The 14645-nt window shown below is 39.9% G+C and overlaps 2 protein-coding genes across 3 annotated transcripts in view; one reads left to right on the forward strand and one right to left on the reverse strand.

The window, feature by feature from the left end:
* The window catches only part of PPM1E (protein phosphatase, Mg2+/Mn2+ dependent 1E), a 132135-nt gene extending 122707 nt beyond the window's left edge, over window positions 1–9428 (forward strand). Inside the window, exons 4-7 of the mRNA XM_075013621.1 lie at window positions 1212–1400; window positions 3447–3590; window positions 3961–4054; window positions 4354–9428. Of these exons, the coding sequence (XP_074869722.1) occupies window positions 1212–1400; window positions 3447–3590; window positions 3961–4054; window positions 4354–5414 (1488 nt within the window). The 3' untranslated portion in view covers window positions 5415–9428. The remainder of the gene's footprint in view (window positions 1–1211; window positions 1401–3446; window positions 3591–3960; window positions 4055–4353) is intronic.
* A 1770-nt stretch (window positions 9429–11198) lies between these two features.
* Window positions 11199–14645, reverse strand: part of TRIM37 (tripartite motif containing 37) — a 53984-nt gene continuing 50537 nt past the window's right edge. For both annotated transcript variants that reach the window (XM_075013486.1, XM_075013485.1), the window contains 3 exons: window positions 13767–13919; window positions 12448–12532; window positions 11199–11938 (listed from right to left, as the gene is read on the reverse strand). In XM_075013486.1, the coding sequence (XP_074869587.1) occupies window positions 11935–11938; window positions 12448–12532; window positions 13767–13919 (242 nt within the window). In that variant the 3' untranslated portion in view covers window positions 11199–11934. The remainder of the gene's footprint in view (window positions 11939–12447; window positions 12533–13766; window positions 13920–14645) is intronic.

Consider the following 14645-nt stretch of genomic DNA (forward strand, 5'->3'; position numbering starts at 1 on the left):
TATGCATGGCCCTGGATCAAACCTCCTGCTGCCCAGTCACCATCCCCATGCATGACTCTAGCTCAACTTCTCCATCCCCCCACAGCCCTAAACCACCCCAGCCATAAACCCCCTGATCCCCTCTCCCACAGCCGCAACCCACCACCAGGCTTAACCCTCCCCAACTGCCCCTCTCAACCCAGGACTTACCTTTCAAAAGGAGCTCCAGGTGCTCCTGCTGCTTCCCCAGCTGCAGAATGTGTGTTCTGCCAGGGAAAAAAGCTGCCCCCCGACTTACACAAAATTCAAGGTATGTGAGGGTGTATGGGAACACAACCCTTGTGTAAATCGAGGCACTACTGTATTCTGCTTTGTTTAATAGCCATTTTCTTGGGCCATACTGTAGTTCTTGCCTTTAAAATATGTTAATGCAAATTAAGGGGTGTGTGTTTCCTTTGCTTATCAGTTGTTACCTTTCTTCAAAGTTGTGTTTGAGCCCATGAGTTAAGATTACAATGAATAAACACTGTAGTTATTGAGATGGCTGTCAAGGGTGAACGAGCACTGGCAGTTGTTCGTGTCTTGTATGGATGAATGGGGTGCCAGAAGGAGATGTCTCTTGCTATTGGAGTACTGTTTCCTGCATGAGCAATTTAGGCATGAGAAGAAGCCTGAGTTGACGTGGATGGACTCTGCCCATTGTGATCTTAAAATGTGATCACACTTAACTACCTGATGAGACAGGACATGTTAATTAGACACCTGAACTGCTGTGGATTTAACCTTTTTGTTGCAGCACATGGTGGTTTCATCCTGCTGGCTGGCTATTCAGCTCACAAAGCTTTGCCATGTTTTAGTGTGAATGACAGATTTTTTTTTTTGCGGAAAGGTGTAGGCATTGAATAGCTGAAGGTATAACTAAACAGGTGTCAGATGCATTAGCAGAGGTATGCAGGTGATGCATGTATCATGCTTGTCCATGCTAACTAAGCAAGTGGAATTCATCAACTATATAATCTAATTGCATACTCCTATATTATGATAAATATAGAGTTTATATTAGCTGAGTTCTCAAGTGGAGATTCTGCCTCTCTGATTGCATTATACCACTAATAATGAAAGCATGGGGGGACCACCAGTAACGTCAAGTTAAATGGTTTTAATGGCGGTCCAGTTAACCACTGCTTGTCTTCATTGGTTTTTGATTTTGATTCAAGACTCTCTGTTGGCAGGACCAAGAGGAGCAAGCTTATTTTGCAGTATTTGATGGTCATGGAGGGGTGGATGCTGCAATCTATGCCTCCATCCATCTCCATGTGAACATGGTGCACCAGGAGATGTTTCAACATGATCCAGCAGAGGCACTGTGTAGAGCATTCCGGGTGACAGATGAACGCTTTGTTCAGAAGGCTGCCAGAGAGGTGAGTTAGTATAATTATTCTGGAGAAAGAGAGAGCGCTTTTGACTGAGAATCTTTTTTTATAACTTCTGTTTAAAAATTAAGTGAATTTCAAGCTGGGGAGAGTTGGAGATTAAACATCCTACACAAACACCCTACACGTCCGAGTTCAGCTTCTCTCTCAATATCCAATGGTCCTGTTCCAGTTAGGACTTGACAGTCACTTGTCATTCCTGTACAACCCTATCCATTGTTTCCTCTGTCCCGGTAGGCAGCTTTTTCTGTAGCCAGTACTTGACATATAGCATCACTGGCTTTTGTTCACTAGAGCTCATGCATGACATCTCTGTGATGAACCTTAAAAGCAGGAATCCTATCACTGTCCTTGAACCTGAGATTTCGGGGTGATAAATCACCAGATGGCCAGGGATCACCATGAATCATTTGAGTGAGCTCTCGTTGGAAGATTAGGAAATGATAATGATGGATTTGGGAAGGAATAACATGCAGTTGTCCTGCCTCTCTTGGAGTTAAAGTAGAGAGCAAGAAACAGCCCCTTGATGTGCATTATCCTACACCCAGTGCTGTTTTTCAGGAGCCAGATTGGAATCCTTTTATTTCATGTTGCTTTATTCATGGATGGTACTGACTTAACCTCATGTGAAAGGAAACAACTAAAACTGACAATAATGTACGTTGGATTGAACCTACATTATTTGTCACTTTTCAGTTCTCTTGCATCTAGAACTGCAGCTAGCATACTGATGGCACTGCATAAATTGAGTTACTGACTAAAGACTGCTGGCTCTGAACAAATTGGAAGCACTAAATTTTCATATCCAACTGAAGTAGTTTTGGTAGAACTAGTCCCTGTGACAAATTAAGCATAAGTATTTGTATGATTGCACACAAAAGTTTTACCCAGGGATAAGCAGCAGCAATGGATTTGTTAGCACTTAAGCATGTACATAGAGACTGTGATACGCACTAACTTTGGGAGTCATGTCTCAGAGGGGTAGCCATGTTAGTCTGTATCTCTAATGTACAGATTGCAGGAGCAGCCACAGGCACCTTTTGAATTTTTAAGCTTGAGGTAAGTAAGGTCAGAACCCTCAATTCCATGTTAAATTTCACAAGGCTTCTTAAATCTATTCAGCTCCATGGTACATTGCACTGCCAACTGATTATTAGTGAACATGAAATCTTCACAAACATGGCTGGTGGATACTGGGTTGATACTGTGCTGCCCATGACACTCTTCTCCTTCTCTTGAAAATACTTTCCTACCTGACCCCAGTATTTCAGTTCTGGCTCCAGGGTCAGCTGCTATTCACGGCATAGCTGTCTAGTGAATAAACAGAGCACTTCCTTTTCCAGGATTGTCACATCAGTGCCTTTCACAACCACTCAGACACATTTATCAAGGGGGAGGAGTGGTACAATTCTTGTGTTCCTATACTTACTGAGCTTGTTCTTTGATTACGTTTAAAATTCTTTCATGTGACAGAGGTTATCTGCCTGTACAGTAACCACTGTTCTTTGAGTGTGTGGTTCATAAACCTACAAACGGACTACCACTGGCAGAATAAGGGAGAGTTGAATTTCTGGATCCTTAGGCCTGAATCCTTCTGGGAGGTGAATGAGTGTTTAGTCCTATATCACATTCTTCAGCACTCTTCACATAAGTTGGCTCTTGAAATACTTTGTATGTGACTCACTCACTGCAGTAGTTAAATTAAACCAATTCATTTTACAGATGGGAAACTAGGTGCCTGTGAGCGTTACACAGTGAATTGGACCAAAGAGCAGGATTTGAACATTAGGCTGTCACCAGGACACCACATACAGGACAAAATTGTGCCTTAAGTTGCATGCATTCAGCCCACGCTGGCTTTGGGGGAGAGACTGGAATGATAGTAAAATACAGAACAAATGCAGCTCTTTTTCTCCAGCCTTACAGCAGCCTGCATATTTGAACGTCAGTGCTTTCAGTGAAGCAGTGAAAGCTGTTCCAAGGCATTTCACCTTCATTGGCCCATGTAAAACTGGCAGATGGTATTTTTTCCAGAGCCTGCGGTGTGGCACCACTGGTGTGGTAACGTTCATCCGAGGAAATATGCTGCATGTAGCTTGGCTTGGTGACTCCCAGGTTATGCTTGTGAGACGGGGCCAAGCTGTGGAACTAATGAAGCCTCACAAACCAGACAGAGAGGTGAGACTGGCCTGTTTTAACTCAAGGTTCAGACCTTTTCATATTTATTTTCCGACCTCAAATATGTGTGATTTGCTGTCTGAATATAGAAGAGCTCTTGTACTAATGATCAACTGCTTTGTCTATCTCCTTTGGAACAGCTGAGCAAGCACCTTTGCATACTCCAGCTGTTTTGGATAAGATTACTGACTTGTCAAAACCCTTTGTTCTGATTTGGTAAGGGAGCAGGATGAAACCCCTGCAGAAACTGAATAATCTGTACAGTACGGGCTCAGGACTGTTGTGCACATGAAAACCAGTACATTGATGAAAATGATGAGTCTTATGACAACAGAGACCTGATCAACTTTTCTGTTGCCTTGCGGTTTAGGATGAGAAGAAGCGTATTGAGGCCCTTGGAGGCTGTGTTGTCTGGTTTGGGGCCTGGAGAGTGAATGGGAGTTTGTCCGTCTCTAGAGCTATTGGTAGGAAATGAATGTTACAGTTCTTGCATCCAATTCTCTTCCATTTTAAGTATCTTTTGGTTTCTATTGATCGCACTATGTAATACAACAGATAAATGGAACTGAACAATGGTCTCCATTTTTCTCAAAACGTATGCTGGTCTAGCCTGTTATTCCAAGCCACCCCTCTAATTCGGGGAAAGAGGAGTTGGTTCCAGGTCTGAGATAATGAATAAAAGGGGTTCTGGCATGACATCTGTCACTCAGCATGCCCATCAAACATCTGACGTTTGACTTATCTTTCATTTCAATTTCCCCAGGGGATGCTGAGCACAAGCCATATATCTGTGGAGATGCAGACTCCGCCTCCACCACACTTGATGGGTCTGAAGACTACCTCATTTTAGCCTGTGATGGCTTCTATGACACAGTAAATCCTGATGAGGCAGTAAAGGTGGTGGCTGATCACCTGAAGGAGAACAATGGGGATAGCAGCATGGTGGCGCACAAATTAGTTGCATCAGCGCGAGATGCGGGCTCCAGTGATAACATCACTGTCATTGTGGTATTTCTCAGGGACATGAATACAGCTGTAAATGTTAGTGAGGAATCAGAGTGGACAGAGAACTCTTTTCAAGGAGGACAAGACGACAGTGGGGAAGATAAAGAAAATCATGGAGACTGCAAACGACCATGGCCTCAACACCAGTGCTCAGCACCTGCAGATTTAGGATATGATGGGCGAGTGGATTCCTTCACTGATAGAACTAGTTTAAGCACAGGATCCAAAATTAACCCGTTTGAAGACCAAGGCTATATAGACCTGATGAATACAGAAGCAACCCATTCTCAAAATGCCAAACATTTGCTACCAATTCAAGTGTTTAGTGCTGGCCTACCGAAGAGGATCAGTTTGGTTAATGGCTTAAAGAATGAATCTCTAAAAATCACTGCATCTTCAGTGTCTGGACAGACTGATCCGAGAGGATATCTTGCTTCTCTGAGTTCCACAGGGCAGCACATTTACAGAATGGATGGTTTATCTCCCCTGTTTTCTGGATTGGAAGAGGAACAGTTCAGATACTTGGGGAAAAGGGCCTTTGCTTCCTCTAACTTCTACTTCTATAGTGCAAAGAGGCTACGTGGAGCCAGGCTCAAACCAAAGTTTCACACACATCTCTTTGCTCACAAACCTTCCCCTAAGGAAGGATTAGGTCCACACTTACCTGTCCGAAGAGGCAGTAAAATTAGGATGTTGGTAAGAAGTTCTCTGTGGTGGAGGATGAATGGTCACAAAGATTCTGGTGAGAATATGCTCTTGAATTTAAGACAGAGAAATTGTACACCAGATCCATACCTTTATCAGAGTTGCAAAATATAACGGTCCTCCTTGTAGTCCCCCTTCAGACATCTAGTTTAGTTAATCCTAGAATAAAAATGGCATCAATAAATCAAAAGGCGGGCGCTTCAGAACTGTGTTATGGTTCCCTATAAAACTCAACTCAGATGTAAATAATCCAAGGAATTTAAAAAAACAAGTTTGTCACAATAAAACTGCTAGTGGTGCCACTCTAAGTACATCCACAAAAACACATACACACAGTATCTATATTCTCATTCACTAGACAAGCTGGTTTGTTGGCTCAGGTGAATAGACAGTTAGAAAAAGTTTAAAAAATGCAGTGTAAAGTAAAAGTGAAACCTGCCTGTGATGTGTCTATGGAGCAATATTTTCAGAAAGCTGTCCTGCTTTAGAATGCTCAATTTTGTAAACAGCCGGGGAGGGAGAGTTTCTGTACAAGTCCAGGTGGAGTTTTTTCTTACTTTTTTGTTTATTCAGACTAACGTTGAGAGAAATCTATAGAAAACCATATGCTTTGCAGGTAAAAGTCTTAAAAGCCATACACGGTATTAACAGGTAAATTTATGAATGGAGAGACTCATTATGTAAAGTCTACTTGTAATCAGACTCAGATTAAAGAACATACAATTAATTTAGTTATTTTCTGTATCATGACATTTGGCATATGAAAAAGTGTATTTTTAAAAAAAATTGTTCCCTATGCCTTGAGATACAGTATATGGGGATTTCATGACTCTTTGGTGCTTCTAGTGGCATTTTTATTTGTCAGTAAGGAGGCTGTTGTCATCTGGCTTTAATATAGCGAGACTGTGGTAAATTGCTATTAGCCAACCTCCTGTCCACGCCTTCATCTCAGGTGTTGAAAGCAACAGTCTGTTGAGATGATGTCCAGGTACAGTATGCGGTCACTAAACTGATCAAACCACAGAACTACTTGTTCAGTATACTAATCCATTTGATCAGAATTTTGTTTTAGGTTAGTTTATACAATGCAAGGGCATAATTTAAAGTGAAAGTTATTAGGGATGATAAAATGTTGGAGTGAAAGTGACACCACCACTGAATTCTTGTCATTCCCCATAGGTTCAGAAAATGGATGAGAGACTGCTGTAGTAACCCTGAGCGACTGGAAATATTATGGCTGTGGATGAATGAGGGTCGTTGCTTTGTTTAGCAGAGATCATAAAGTGCACTGACAATCCAGAACTCTGCTTCAATTAATTCAGATTTGAGGAGAAAGATAAAAAATTTGGGTTGCTCATTTCTTTTTTATCCCAGAGAGCAAAGCATTGTTTAAGAATAAATCTAACTTATCCTTGAAGTGATGTCTTACTCTTAACTGAACAATTAAATAGAGCGCAAAATAATCTAAAACTGTTCCAGGTGAATGTATCAGACAAAATATTAGGCATCCTGCCACTATTATCTGCCACAATAACTAAGAGTGAGAATAGTCATTTAGCATTGGTATGACTATAAAATGTAATTCTCCAGTGGCATTTAATTTTAGCAGTGATTTAATATACCACTCAATCTCAGCAGCAACACTTTAAAAATCAGCCTTATAGTTAGCTAGAACTTGTTAAAATATTTAAATGTTAAGCAGTCTGTCTTCTGAATTATTTGAAACCATAAGATTTGAACTTTAGTCATCTCAGCTTGCTCTTTGAGTCAGTCTTTTAAAAGTTGTTGATAAAATAGTGAAAAGCTTCAAGCAAACGAGCTGAAATGTGGTTTTAGAATCCTTTAATTATTTTGCAGTTCTTTAAGCTGTAAATATAATTAAGGAACCACTGGCTCTTACATCTGTCATCTTCTAAAGCCTCAGATGTTAACATTCTCTTCATGTATTATGTTTCTAATCAGATTTACAAAGGAAATTAAAAAAACACTGAAGTATGCAATTTTAGGCATCTTTTTGCCTTTGTTATTTAAAGTTTTCACATTAATATAGATGATGCATTGAAAGCTTCTGATAGTTGTACTTTTAGGGGAAGGTGATGTAAATGCAAATATGTCAAGATAAAAATTATGGATGATAGAACGTCTCAGTGTGCACAACTGGTTGAAATGTACTGGACTGAGTGTATGCTCTCGTCAAGGGTATAGTTCTTTAGATGTGGGTTCATAAATGATCATTTTTGCTTGTCAGACCATTTGGGAGAGAAATTGCCATAATAGTTCCTGTGTGGTCCAGTGCAAAATATTGTATAAATAGCAGGTGTTCATTTCTTCACTATATACCTTTAGAGTAGATAGGAACCATTTGTAAGGTAAGTCTTTTAAAATTCTATAATACATATAAAAATAGTGGTTATTGGTCTGATATATGCTGCTCTTGATTCTACACACTAGACAAAAAAGCAGTGCTTTGTGAAATGCAATGTCTTCTCTTAATGCCACTAGTGAATAGGAAGTAGTTCTCTTCAGTTCAAAATCCTGTGCCCTTATTTGCTGCTTGCTAACGTAAGCAATAAGTTCCCCTCTAATGGTATTTACATGTTCTGTATCTTGTATTTCGATTGTCTATCTGGTGATAATGTTAAAGACACATATAAAAGTATCTATATAATTGTATTTATTAACTGTTAATTCTAAGATTCAGTCTGTGACTTGTTTTGTAATTTTATTGTGTATCTCAGTAATGGTGAAATTTGTATAACCTTTCCAATAAAGAGCTGAAGTATCCCTTTTTCAAGTTAACACAATCGCATCAGTTTCAGTTTTACCATCCTTTGCAGAAATAAAAGGTAGGTAGTGAAAAAAAAAAAAAAAAAATTGTGTTGGTTTTGAGAAATGGACTTCGGGCTTTTTGTCTGAAGCTGTTCAGAACTCACTGGTTTGCTATTCACTGTGAGTTTTAAAGGGATTAATTTAATCCCCCCAACAGTTTCCAGTGTACACTTTTCAGCTGCAACTCTGAGGAATGTCTGGTGTTGCAGAGAGCAGTATAGCACCAGACCAGGGAGCTGTTAACCCATTTCCATTTGCACTAAAGGAGGGTGGAAACATGTAAATAACTTTACCTAAAAGTGCCATCAATTGTCCTTGCAAGTTAAAATAATTCACTATTTTAGTTTAGTTTGCAGTGTGTAACATTTAAGGACAATGTCAAAGCAGATTTTAACTTATACCACATTTATAGTGGTACATTCTGAGAAACTGCTCCATTTTTGGAACACTGTCAGTGAAAAAATGCATTGTGTTATGGACAGAAATGAGATACAAGAAATTCAGTGTTTACAGAGATGACTGCTGTTGTTCAAGTCCACTATGCTATTCTACCCTGCCACCTAGTAATTCCCACTCTAGCAACGTCCTGCTGTAGCACTGAGAAAGATTGATCTAAATTAGTGGCTGTTTTAGCACCGTGTATTCACTCACTCAACATTAGTCACATAGACAAAGCCATTCAAGGGGATACTACAGCTTTGTTCATGCCTATAATTTAGTGCAATCTTTCTTTGAATCATAACTCTGCAACAGCAAATAAAGTGTTCTAACTTTCCAGCATGCAATAAATAGTGAAACATAAATGCAATCTCTAACTTAAATGTGTTTGTCCTTTTCCAGTCATTGTTAATCAGGCTTAAAGCACTGTAGCTGCCAGCATTAGAAGTAATCGGAGAAAAATCCCCCCGCAATGATTTATTCCAAGTATTTACACAGTGATTGCATTTTTCTTGTTTTACTTACATCTTTCTTTGCTGCATCTCTTTACCTTTAAATTAGGAGATAATGAAAGAAGAGGGAACAGGGAAGGGTGGCAGATTTATCCTGCCTTCTCAATGTAGTAACTTGTTTTTAGAATGCCAGGTGTGTTGTCAGCTCCTACACTAGATGCTTCTGTTGAAAGATACTTGTGTTTAATGTTCTTTATGAAGTGAGTAAGTTAATCATTTTTATGCTACAGTGTTGAGATCTTGCCATTTGCAACCTTGTTCTACAGCTCATAAGGTCAGTTGTAATCCATGTAATAGTCATCCATATTTTGTGTTTACAGATAAGGACTATGTTGAAATTTTATTGATATTAATAAACCATTGAAAAATGTTTTAAATTGTTTTATTTATTTAAAGGCAACTTCAGAATAGCAAACTTGCTTTCCTTGTGCTAAGCTGCTTTTGTACAGTAGTCTAATAGGATTTTAGAATTCAAATTGACACTGTCCTCTTAGGGTTAAACTGCTTTAGATCATTGTCGGAATGCATGTGAATGTCATACATGGACCATTATGATACAACTTAAGCAAATCAAGAATTAGGTCACCCCCCAATCTATATTGTAACAAAGTAGTATGTGCAAGATTTGACTTACATTGTTTTAGCAATTGACCTGGTGCCATTTTCACCACTAGCAAGGGTGACCATCCATCCTGTATTGGGCAGGACATTCCCATATTTGGGACACCGAAAAGGCATCCTGACACTTTTTAAAAGGGATTTGCATTTGGGCTGTGTGTCTGTCATCTCCCCCTCCCTGCCCCCCCACCCTCAGGGAAGCAGGGGGAGCCTGGGCAAAGCAAAAGCTTCTAGATTATACTTGCACTAGAAATTGAAGCTAGTCTATTTCAAAGTAGTATACACTTCTCTACTAGGAAGGGGGCCTAAGGAAAGGCCTAGTTGAAAGCTGCCATAGTTGCTACACTTTGAACAATTAGAAATGAAGACCAGCAGCAACCACCACTAAAGGCAATGGGAGCATCTAAATTACTGAGTAGGACACAGAGGGTACAAAGTGTAGGGGCCTCACGCAACGGAATAACCAATGACCTGCATGAAACATAGGGGCCATGTCTACACTAGCCAAAAACTTTGAAATGGCCATTTCAGAGTTTACTAATGAAGTGCTGAAATACATATTCAGTACCTCATTAGCATGCGGGCAGCTGCAGCACTTCGAAATCGACGCAGCCCACAGCTGTGCAGTTCATCCACACAGGGCTCCTTTTCAAAAGGACCCCGCCTACTTCAAAGTCCCCTTATTCCTATGAGCAGATGGGAATAAGGGGACTTCGAAATTGACACGGTTCATCGAGACGGGGCTCCTTTACGAAAGGACACCGGCTACTTCGAAGTGCCATGGGTGCCTGCATCCTAATGAGGTGCTGAATATGTATTTCAGCGCTTCATTAGTAAACTTCAAAATGGCCATTTGCATGGCCATTTCGAAGTTTTTGGCTAGTGTAGACAGAGCCAGGATGTGATAAATTGACTCCTCCCACCTGCTTTAGAATCAATTTGGACTACTCAATGAGGCAATTCCCAGTTAGCAAAACCCAGGAAAGAGGGGTAATTAAAATACAGGTTTGACCCCTTGAAACCTGAGTGGTCCCAGACCAGAGATTTTGCCGGGGCCGGGGGGGGAGTCAGTGCTCCCCTGCTAGCTTACCACTGCAGCCAGACTCCCAGTCACCTGGTCTTGCAACATCCATGATCCTGGCAGACAGAGTCTTGGCTTGCAGAGATAAAACCTGTACAACTTAACACACTGAAAAGCACTTAAGCTAAAATTCAACAGAAGTGTAGAAAGACTACTGACACTAATAAAACAGTGAAGTCAAGCTCAAGAAAATGACTATACTAGAGCCTGAAGAGAAATTCAAGGAAGGGAAGGTGGGTATTTGATTCATGGTTTCAGAAGTCACACAGCACTTCTGGAGCTGTTTAGGATCTGATCAAACACATTCAGCACTACTAGGCTGTAGACTAAAACTACACCCACACTGAATAGCAGTATTTCTCTTTTGCACTGGTATCTACAACACCTGTCCTTACAAAATAATTTCACACAGTATTTCAATGTTTACTTTATTAACAAAAAGTGCAAACAGGTTTTAAACCAAACTATATGATTTGTATGCACGTAAACCACAGGGAAATATTACACATAAAATGAATGTTTCAGCAAGTAGAGTCAGACAGGACAAGAACACTCAACTAACATTTATTCAGTTATTCATGCCTTCACTTGGCCAGTTACTCAGCTTTCATTGTAGCTTCACAAACATTTTAGCTGCACAAATACAATGCACAGTGGTAATAAGTTTGGCAACAATCTTCAGTTGGTCCAAATAAGAGACTGAAGAAAAATACAAACTAATTCTTATACAAGCCACATACACTCTAACTTTAAATAGCTTACATCGCTATGAACAAAACTACGCCACTTTCATACCTTTAATTAAAAAAGGGAAGGGTACTCCTCCCACATTCTCTGCTATATCAGTCTGTCTTAGGGTAAGGAAACAACTGTGAACAAGGTGCTCTACCACCCTTTTGAACATTTGAACCTGCCACAGCCATGAAGAATACAATCTTGGTAAAGTTTTTCACACAGCAACTTGTCCTATTAACAGATTCTAAAAGCCATGGAAGAACTAAATCTTTCATATTCAGCACAATGGAATGCGTGCACACCCTACCAGAAACACAGATGGGAGAAATCAGCATTATGAAGTGTGCCTCTTCTCAGGGACATGAGCAGGCTAGTGTTAATCCAACTCTTCAGTGTCTTCTGCAGTCAACAAGCCAATCCTCTACCTAGCCCAAAAGAGACAGTTCATATGCAATCTCAGTCACTAGAGTCAATTGTAGTAACCCCTATTATAAAATTGTGGATTAGTAAGAATGTAGGGTGCTTAAATATAAACATTCCTAACATACGTGCATAAATATTAAATTAACCAGCAACGAGCAGGGGAGGGTGGAACACCTCCTACCCCCACCTGTTGGTCCTGCCTTGGTACAATGTTACTTCTAGCAATTGCATTAAGGACAAAGCAGATTAGTTAACAGGTCTTGACATTTTAAGTAAATTAAGGAAATGGAACAGGATCTCATCTATTTTCAGCAGCAATGGGAAAGTGGGACATATTTACAAGTTTTAGGATATTAGTTATTATATAATGCCCTTCCATCTTTACATCCTTCATGTAAATAGTCAAATCCAGAGAAAATTTTGATATGTCACGAAACTATTAAAACAAATTATAATAAGGCTTGGGTTAAGTTAACTGCTATTAAGTCAGTGTTCTGATTTTAGCAATCACCTTGTATTGTTCTCTCCAGTACCAAAGCTGAGGTCTTCAGGGCCCATCTGATCACCTTCAGAAAAACCTGAACACAGCTCTAATACTGAAAAATAAATTATATGGTACCTTTATGGGCAAAGCACCAAACCAGTTAAATTTAAAAATCTAATGACATATCTATAAATCAGCAATTCTTTGAGATTAAGATTTAATTCTTAAGAAAAGACACATATGAAGCTGAAATCCTTGCTTAGAATTAGTTTGCGCCACAATTTTAAAAGTATAAGGCTAAGTGCAAATTGGTGGTAATTTCAAATTTTCTTGTGAGTCAGCACTATAACATTCAACGTTAGGCTGTGGAGTTTGGCAGTAACCTACCGATTCAAAATAAGACTGATCTTCTGATTGCATTAGATTTATATTATTGTTGATTTGGAATAAATGCCATTACCCAAACTTATTTAAAATTAGCAATCATGTAAACATTTTACAAGTATCCTTTAAGAGGTTTTTGAAGATTTTCACAAAACGGAATTATTCAAAGGCAGTTTATTAGCATGGAAACTCCTTACAAGGGGACACTGTTTACCAGCATCTATTTACTGTTACTTTCTACAAAGAAAATAGAATTCACATTAACTGGGGACAAGTCCACTCTTCTGTCCAAAAGCAAGTCCGATTTTATGCAGAAGTTAGAGTGCTTCCTACAGCCTACATGCTAAATGCTACTGTCGCCTCCCAAAGCTACAACAGAGATGGTGAATCTGAAGCCACAGATTCCCATGCATCTTCCACAACTTAGCACTGATGCTACAACTTTGCAGTGAGCCTGGGACCTGCAGTCCTCAGCAGATGCTCTGTGCTTCTGAAATAGCTCAAGCAAGTGGCATATGTAAGAGAGCTTGGTTAACCACCAAAACAGACTAAATGACCTAACAGGTTTCTCCTGTCTCTATCTTGACCCATTCAAGGTTCTGTGGCTTTCAGCCTTGGATGGGGTCAAGCCAGAGATGGGAGAAACATGCTAAGTCATGTAGTCTGTTCTTTGGTGCTTAATCAAGCTCACGTTGAAATAACTCTAGCAACCAAACTACAGCTGGGAGACTAATCTTGTCTTAGATTTAACTAGCAAAAATTCACTTCCACTTCAGCTCCACTTGAAAATGAGATCTCAAGCAACAACTAATAATGTTTGGAAGACTTCATTCGGCACTAACTTGTGCAGTTTTGGCACAAACTTGACCCCAAATAGTGTCCTTTACCCACAAGGACATGAGCCATATCAGGAGTAGTGTTTGGAATGCTGCCCTTATGACAGCACAATAACACTTTTCTACCTTCACTGGAGGGCTGGACATCAAAGGCACGATTAAACACATCTGAAGCGGATGTGGCATCCTCCTGCTCTTCATTTTCTGTGTCACATTCAATGTCACTTTCACTGCTCATACCTGGTAGGAGGTGAAGGACATGCTTCTGGCATAGCCCAGCTGCAAAGAGCAAAGAAGAAAGAACCTGCTGCAACAAGAGTATGTAGCCACAAAGTTCTCAGCTTGCTACGCCCCACCCCCCCTTCACAAGATACTGCAATACCAAGTTCCAGGGCTTGGCAGGAGAACAAGGCAAAGCGAGCACTGTGTACAATTAGAGAGCTAAACTTCTTTAACCTGAGCACTAAAGAATCAATAACTGAACATGTTTGGGGAACAGTTTTTACAATGTTCTCTGTTTATCTTATTCAATTGAGATGTAATTCAAAGGCACAATCCTATAAAAATCTGACTAAAATTATATAAGTGTGAACTTGGATATGTGCGTTTTCTTCTTATTTTATCTGCTTTCCTCATTCGACAGCCATCCCGCTCTTACCAATGCTTTAATGAACCACTGTGTAAATGAACCAAAGTCAAAATGTCTTTTTTAATAATCTTAAGCCAGATCGTTTTTTTAAGACCAACTCTTCCATGCAACAGCATACTTCAATAAAGTTAACTTTCTTATTCACTACTCTCACAGAGAACATGATTTTTCTATTAAAATCCCATCTTAGTAGTCTTGAATGAACACTGTCCCTTACACCTTGCCACTACTTGACTGTGGTTGAAAACTAATCAAAACAAGAAGCAACCACACAGGTTTCTATGGTGTCTGGACTGGTTTTCCCCATGCTGCCTATGAGCCAACAGACTGAGTGGCACTGAAAGCTAACAAAATGC

This window comes from Carettochelys insculpta, chromosome 19, assembly GCF_033958435.1.
Source record: "Carettochelys insculpta isolate YL-2023 chromosome 19, ASM3395843v1, whole genome shotgun sequence".
In the NCBI taxonomy this organism is placed as follows: domain Eukaryota; kingdom Metazoa; phylum Chordata; order Testudines; family Carettochelyidae; genus Carettochelys; species Carettochelys insculpta.